This window comes from Lytechinus pictus, chromosome 10 (assembly GCF_037042905.1).
Source record: "Lytechinus pictus isolate F3 Inbred chromosome 10, Lp3.0, whole genome shotgun sequence".
NCBI lineage: Eukaryota > Metazoa > Echinodermata > Echinoidea > Temnopleuroida > Toxopneustidae > Lytechinus > Lytechinus pictus.
The window spans coordinates 28,338,163-28,346,722 of record NC_087254.1 but is presented as its reverse complement, the minus strand read 5'-3'; the positions used below and the strand labels follow the sequence as shown (position 1 = coordinate 28,346,722).

Below are 8,560 nucleotides of genomic sequence, written 5' to 3'. Positions count from 1 at the left end.
AATGAAAAAATAGAGATAGTTAAAAGTTTCTTATTGAATGTGTCATGAAGCAGTAAATAAGGGCTTAATCCCACTATTTCCAAGATTGTCTAAATATCTATTTTCAGATTGAACACATCTACTGTTTGTCAGCCATTCAGCTTTTCTCAACAAGCCATAACATTTCAACTTTTTTTTATTGTAATAATTTGCTTAGGTTTTCTCCTATATTTTACTCTGATAGCCAGGTGCTGTTGCCTATGTAAAAGTACTAAATATTTGATTGCACCCATCCATATTTTGTTATTTCTCATTGAAAATTCAATATCTATGAAGCAGCAGGTTCAATGTACAGTATTTCTTCATACAGAACAAAACATACATGACAATTTATATATAGGCTGCTATCCATACACCCGGTAACCCATGTTGCCATAAACAGGTGATAACAAATAATTATGACCTTTCTATGGAAAGCAGTCAATGTCACAATTCTGTATATGTACCATCGCTATCCACAACAAATAACACATTAGCAAATCAGAGCAATGAAACATGTGTAGGCCCAGGCCTACATGGTGGTTATATTTTAAGAAAATTCAAGTGGGAATGTAGTGTGACAGTGTTTCTAGCTTTCCATAGTTGAGATTAATGTGATCAATCACAAACCTCTGTGAAACTGTTATATTCTCGTAATAGCTCAGTGATAATAATGTCATGAAAACCCTCAGATACAATTCCTCCAGACCATTTATGATAACACCATTTCAGATTAACAAGGGCTTTACACAGTCTTTTCATTGTGAAATCCTATGTAGTTTCCAAGATTAGTCAGTGGAGGTGTAATTACATATTTTTTTAAAGTTTTCTTATTTTCAAGGATGCTCACTCTTGCCATTTCTATGTCAATCTGTTATAAAAATAGTTTCAAACAAGATTGTCCATGTCATTGTGATTTATTGCTCAGTGAAAATGTGCTATTATGACTCATTAAATATTACGTTCCTCTATAAGAAATTGATTTTTCTTTTACTGTGCGTCTTTACCCTATTGTAAATAACTGAATATTCTACTGATGTCTAATCGCACTGAAGGTAAAAATTACTCGTAATACAGTGTGTCCCACAAAAAAAGGAAACCCGTTTCCAGAGATGAATTTCACAATTACTAAATATGCAAATACGCTTTTACTATGAAATTGCTACTCGTGGCAAGATTGGAATCTCATCTCTAATTTGAAACCAACAGGTTTGCAAATCGTTCACGCATGACAGATAAAAAAACAATAAGTATTGAGACATAACAAAAACGATTTGCGCAGAAACTTATGTGTGAATCTGAATCCACTCTCATTTCAGGGACCAGTTAAAGAATCTTAACAGAGAATAAAAAAAGAAATGCTCCTGAGCCAATCGTCGAAAAAGCATGATCGTCCTTTCACGAATCAATCTTGTCAAAATGTTCTGCGCAACCTGGTTTGACGTTAACATTTCAAACTCTTCTTGCTCATTAATGCGTGAAGTTTTTGTCTCATATTAGCCATCATAATAAAGAGGAATAATTGAATTATAAGATTAAGTAAATATCATAATTCATTTGACTTTGAAGAAAAAAGACATGGGAATCCAGGTTTCCTTTTTTTCTTGGACGCACTTTATATTGTGACTCCAAACCGTATCTTTGTCACAACCCAAGTTTGAAGTTGATACTTTCTTCTTTCCAAAATGTAATTGAAACCTTTATTATTACACAGCAAAAACTGTGGTGTTAACCGGTGTACATAGAGGAACACACCAGTTATTTTACACCGGTGTTAAATTGGTGGTGTTAGTTTTACACCGATAGGTGTTATTACAACACTCATTTACACTCTTTGGTGTTATGTTCAATCTCTAGGGTGTTATTTTAACACCTCAGGGTGTGGTCCTCTATTAACACCAATTGGTATCAGTTTTAACACCACAGTTTTTACAGTGTACTATTATTATTGCTATCATCATCATCATCATTGAGAAGGTAGTAACCAATTCTTAACTGCTCATCTTGTCTGTAATGTTATCTGGTAATCACAGTCGTGGATCCTGAGAATCTCGTAACAGACGAGAAATCGCTTCCGTGATGATCCGTGTTGCATCCTTGAAGGTGTAACCTTTACTTTGATTGACTCCAGGTTTCTTCATTATTTTAGGAAACAGCATAAACACGAAGGTCAGAATATCAACTACGGCGAGTAGAAGTATTGTTGCATCATACGATGAATACGTGTCAGCCACCAATCCTGTATGTATGGAAATATGAGTTATGACAAAAGAATTCAATTGAATGGACCCATTTCGAATGAACTGTACTCCAGTTTTGATCGGAAAAAACGTTTAATTTACAGATCACACAAGGAATGAAGTTCCCCGGGTTTTTAAGAAAGGGTGCATGCGTTGGGTTCGTCGGGTCGTGTGGAGTTTCCTTGAACCTATCATTCGTTCCAACCCCCCCCACCGGTTTTGCCAAAAAGGTGCGTGGATTAAAAAAAAATCATTTATTGTAGTCAACTACTGTCGAAGTAGACAGTTCGCCTATAGCCATTTAATTGTCATTTTGTTTATTATCAAACTGTCTAAAATATGAAATCATTTTTGTCTCTTCTGCGACGCAGAGTGAGACTAGGCGCCGCTTTTCCGACGGCTGCGGCGGCGTCAACAACGAATCTTAACCGAAGGTTAAGTTTTTGAAATGACAGCATAACTTAAAAAGTATATGAACTTAGTTTATGAAACTTGGCCATAAGGTTAATCAAGTATTACTTAACATCCTGCCCGAGTTTCAGGTCACATGACCAAGGTTAAAGGTAATTTAGGGCCAATGAACGTAGACCATGTTGGGGGAATCAACATCAAAATCTTAACCTACGGTTACGTTTTTGAAACGTCATCTTAAAAGTTATATGGACCTATATAGTTCATGAAACTTGGACATAAGGTTAATCAAGTATTACTGAACATCCTGCCTGAGTTTCAAGTCACATGACCAAGGTTAAACGTCATTTAGGATTAATTAACTTTGGCCATATTGGGAGTATCTGTTGAATTACCATCATAACCTTGACATTTTTTGGATCTGATTCATGAAACTTGGACAGAAGAGTAATCAAGTATCACTGAACATCCTGTTTGAATTTCGGGTCACGTGACCAAGTTCAAAGGCCAATGAACTTTGGCCATGTTGGGGTATCTGTTGAATTACCATCATGACTTGAAATTTAATGGATCTGATTCATGAAATTTGGACATAAGAGTAATCAAGTATCACTGAACATCTTGTTCGAGTTTCAGGTCACATGACTATGACCAAATGTCATTTAAGGTCAATAAACTTTGGCCATGTTGGGGGTATTTGTTGAATTACTCTAACTCTGTTAGTGTATTGGTCTAGTTCATAAAACTGGGACATAAGAGTAATCAAGTATCACTGAACATCCTGTGCGAGTTTTAGGTCACATGACCAAGGTCAATGGACTTTGGCCATGTTGGGGGTATTTGTTGAATAACCATCCTAACTCTGAAAGTGTATGGATCTAGTTCATAAATCTTGGACATAGGAGTAAAAATGTAATTTATTGTCAATGAACGTATTATTGTATCATTATATGATTGGTGTTTTTTGTGAATAATTATTTTATAATAGTTTTCAAGGTCAGCACGGCTGCTATTTTGAATCGCACGATGCAGGCCCTCCACTTGTTGGTTTACTTGGCGTGGATCCAGAGGGCCGAAGCGGCAATGATCCCCAACAAAAACAAGCGAGAAAGGATCCAGGGACCGGAGGCGCCTAACCCCTCCCCCCAAAGAGAGAGAGAGAACAAAAAAAAGGGGGGACAGGAGTGGAAAAGGGGGAGGGAGTGTAGAAGAAAAAAAGAAAGGGAGAAGGGAGAGAGGAGAAAACAGAAATAAAGATAGAGAGACGGATCATCTCTATCTTTAACATTTGTTATTTCCCTATTTTGATTATTTATTTTCTCCTCAATTTTCATTATAATTATTTTTTAGGTGGGGGTGGGGGTGAGGTGCCCCTCCAGCATCCCTGGATCCGTCATGCTATCTGTAATTCTGTTCTTTTCTCAACTTATCCTTTATTTGTCTACTTCCCTATCTTTCTCCCCCTTTTCCCACCTTGTCTTTTTTTTTGGGGGGGGGGGGGCAAGGCCCCTCCACTGAGCCTCCTGGAACGGTTTCTCTATATCTATTTCTGTTTGTCATTTCTTCTTCTGCTTCTCTCTCCTTTTTTTTGGGGGGGGGGGGATTGTCCCTCTGGCCCCCTGGATCCGCGCCAGGTTCAACCAACTGGACAAAAACGATTAGACAGTTGATAATAAAACCAAATGATGAACCCAAATCGGTATCCTACATATTAGCCATTAGACAAATTAACCAATTAGAAAAAAAATATGTTATTTTAGACAGTTAAAGGGGAATCCAACCCAAATAAAAACTTGTTTTTATAAGGAAAAGAAAAATCAGACAAGTTGATAGGTGAAAGTTTGAACAATATTGGACAAACAACAAGAAAGTTATGAATTTTCAAAAGTTGTAAATATTCGTAATCACTATACTCATGGAGACTTCAAATTGGCCGCATATGGGATGTCATAGTGATGTAAGGCAAGGACTACTCTTCTATGTACTCCAATACATATTATGGCTAAGATGTCATTTTTCCCAAAAGTTTTACTTCAAATTATATTTTTCTTTCATGAGGACATTAAACAATATACTACCTGGGTTATATTTAGATTACTGCCCCAGGGGAATGGATACTTAGGAGAAAACCACAAATCCCTGATAATAAAGTACATGGCCTATGGGAAAGTTGTCCTTGCCCCTTGTCATAATTTACTTACACAGTTGCCAATTTGAAATGTACATACTATTAGTGATCTCAATTTTAAAGCAGCTATAACTTTCTTATTGCTTGTCCGATTTCTTTCAAACTTTCACCATTCTGTTTAATTCATTTTTCTCCTTCCCAACACAACAGTTTATGGCCAAGGCTGGATTCCCCTTTAATAAGACCAGATGATGAAACCTATAGATAAAAACCCAACAAACTAATGCACGGTACGCACCCTTTCGGCAAAATCCGGGGGGGGGGGGTGCTTTGGACGAAAGGGTGAATTTGAGGAAACTCCATGCAACCCGACGCATCCTTTCAGTTAAACGGGCCTACCTGATAAATATCCGCCGAGGAAATATGTGACGGATTCACCCACGTTATTCACCCCCAATGCCATGGGCAGGTTTTCAGATGAAAATCGATTCCTGATGATCACCGTTTTCAAAATAGTTCTCCCAGCAATGCAAGCCATTGAACAGAAGGACGTCACGAGCATGACATGATAATTAGAAAATAATGCATCGAAAGTGAGAGAAATGGTGTTAATGAATGTTAAAATGAGAAAGATGTTCACGGGTTCAAAGCATTTATGCATCAGGATAGCTACCGCTAGGCGGATGGAGATGTTTCCAACCCCCGCAACGAATGTTAGGATGATCGTGTTCCTTTCAGAGATTCCACGCTGGAGAACTTGGGGTATAAGAAAATCATGCCATCCATTGTACACGAAAAAGTGCATTGCAATGGAAGCGAAAATGAACAAGGAAAAAGGGTCATCGTAGAACCCCATGCTTCGAAAAAAGGATGACAATTTTTTCGGGATAATGGCGAGGTAACCCAAGCAGGCCTTTGGAGGTATTTTATTGTTTGGGCATGTCTGGGCATCCACATCATCAGATGTCTTATCATTTCCAGTTGACGGAGGCAGTAGTAGGTCTGTGCCAGTGACAGTACCACCATGGACCTTCTCTGTTGCTGCATCAACTTCAAAGCTACCATCCTCTTGGTTAGGTTTCTTCGAGTACTCTTTATTTCTTGGTTTGAAGTCATCTGGGGTTATTCGAACGGCCATAGCACATGGAATAACATGTAATGTAAGACCACCGGTGATCAAGATAACCCCTCGCCAGTCGTATGCCGTCAGCAAGACTTCTGCCAGCAGCGGGAATATCAAAATTCCGGCAGACATTCCGCAAGTCGAAAGACTGAACAAGAGGTTGAAATGCTCACCAGCAAGGCGATCCATCAGAGTCAGGCATGTCAAGCGCAAAATAGTGTATCCTATTCCTATCATAATGATAAAAACAGAAATTTACCCTAAAAATAAAAGTAGCAACAACATTAACCAGTAAAAACCCACAACAAAACACAAATCAAAACAAAACAAAATCTACAAAAACCTGCAAACATATCCTACAGCCCTAATTCACTGAGAGTGATATTTTTAAGATTCAAGAAATCCATCAAACAAATTCAGTGGCGTACCGTACGTGGGTCACCGGGGGGGGGGGGGGGCACCAGCAAAATTTTTGAGTCACTTGCCATGTATGCTGGCCTAATCTAAGGACTGTGCCATTAAACGGAACTGTACCTTACTGATAAAATAACCCGAGTGCGAAGCGCGAGCTGAAAATATTTGATATTCAGACCTAACAAAGGGACATTATAAGTAAATTTTGTAATCGTGATACACATCCGTCTCATTTAAACAAATTGAGAGCGCGAAGCGCGGGCTGAAATTTTTGTATAGTGACCCCAATACAGTGACCCTAAACAGGGTATTTTAAGGACTATTTTTTAAAGGAATTAATGAAGAGCATGCATATCTTTTTATAATCATGTGCGAAATTTGTTAGAATAAAACCTAAATACAGGCATGACATGAAGCTTTTTTGTAGTCATTGTAATCATGAACATACGGTATACGTATCTCACTAATCAATATTACGAGCGCGAAGCGCGAGCGGAAAATTTTTGAAATTCGGACCTGAAGAGGGGCATTCTAAGGCTTGATTGTTTGAATTAACTAAGACCATATGTATTTCACTAAAGAAATGATGCAAGCGCGAAGTGCGAGCTGAATTTTTTTAAAAATATTCTGACCAGAAAAAGGGACATTTTAGGACCATTTTTAGGAATTCATGAACAGCAGACATATCTCACCAATCCACTAAGTGAACGTAAGCACTGACTGGAGATATTTTCATAGACAGATCTTAAACTGGATAAATCAAACATGAAAAAATCAAGTACATGTCAATAGCATAATTTTATGATAACAAAAACTTGTACGAAATACCTTGAATGTGTTTTGGAATGAAGGGATCCACTAAGAAGAACTGCTGGTAGAACACCGATCCCCGATCATAGTATTACTAAAGAATGAGTGTACAGCTATACAACATATTAAACATGGGAGAAACCTCTTGACAGCTGGAATGAATTAGGGCATTTGTATTACATAAGTTGTAATTTGCGAGTTTAGGGATGTGTCACTACCTATTGTCATAATAATAATTTCAATCTAGTATGAATCAGAATCCCAAAGTTATGTTAAAAATATATAACTGACAAAATATAGATTTCAAAGCAATAAGACCCAGTTATCTTCAGGCTGCTAAAATGTTTTTTTTCCTACTAGATTTTCTTTTCGGCGTCAGAATATGGTTTATTTCCTCAAAGAGTACCGTCATGAATATTCCTAACTTGAATAGCTCTTAACATATTATCGGTGAGCGCCTCGACAGCGTGGTTTATATGCCGATATTTTTTTTCGGCCCTATTTTTGGGGTACTTTTTCGTTCCTCTTACTTCCCGTATCAGATGTAACCCGTTTTGAAGACTTTGATTTTAGGCTACAAGTACTACCGTGTGAGTAGAAAAAAAACCCGGCCCTACCTTACATAAACTTGTAATTTGAATTTTTGATCTCACCTGATATTGAAAAGGTGATGAAGAAATGCCAGCTGTAGGTTGCTCTTGACGCTAGTATGATAGGACAGCTACATACAATGGCACCGGTAATTAATAGAAAACGGGGATGAGGTGTTCGGGTCATGACGGTTGCCACGATTGGACCTGAAAGAAAATTTAAAACAAATTATTCGAAATGTAACCAGGGCCATGGACTCTGATTTTGTTTGGTATAGGATAGAAATGGAATACTGTTAGGGATCGAATAGGCGTATATGCATACGACTAAAAATAGTATTTTGTAATTGAAACTTATTAAGGCATGGTAGTGAATGAAGGACTTTAGTTATAAACACGTTATTTGTCTCCATAAAGCAGGAAGTGGCCTTATGTATTTATCCCCGCTATTTTGATTTTAAAAGAAAAAATCATTTGTATCATATAAAACTTCAAATTATGTCTAATCATTCTTCATAATGATACAAAGCGGGGGGGGGGGTGACAAATGGGGGAGTAGGAAACTCTTCCCCCCCCCCATAATTTTCACGACCCCATAATAAAAAGAGAAAAGGAAAGAAAAAGGAAAAAGAGAAGGGTGAAATATGATACAATTTTCTGAATATGTTAGAATCTATGGCAAAATCTGATTTTTTTTGTAATAAAAATGTCGAAACTTTTGCTTTCTCGCTCGCATCTTTTAATGATTTTTGCCCGATCTAGCCCCCTCAAAATGTTTGGCTCATAACGCCACTGATACAAACATGAAAATACATCGTGTTTACAC

At 37.6% G+C, this 8,560-nt stretch overlaps 1 protein-coding gene across 1 annotated transcript; it reads right to left on the bottom strand.

Annotated features, from left to right (window-relative positions):
- Positions 1-1,948: 1,948 nt before the first annotated feature.
- Positions 1,949-7,981, bottom strand: LOC129270438 (monocarboxylate transporter 6-like). Its single transcript, XM_054907822.2, has 3 exons — positions 7,798-7,981; positions 5,197-6,150; positions 1,949-2,257 (listed from the first exon to the last, which is right to left on the bottom strand). Exons 1-3 carry the CDS (start codon positions 7,919-7,921, stop codon positions 2,046-2,048), a joined length of 1,290 nt encoding a protein of 429 aa, XP_054763797.2. The 5' UTR covers positions 7,922-7,981; the 3' UTR covers positions 1,949-2,045.
- Between the last annotated feature and the right edge of the window lie 579 nt (positions 7,982-8,560).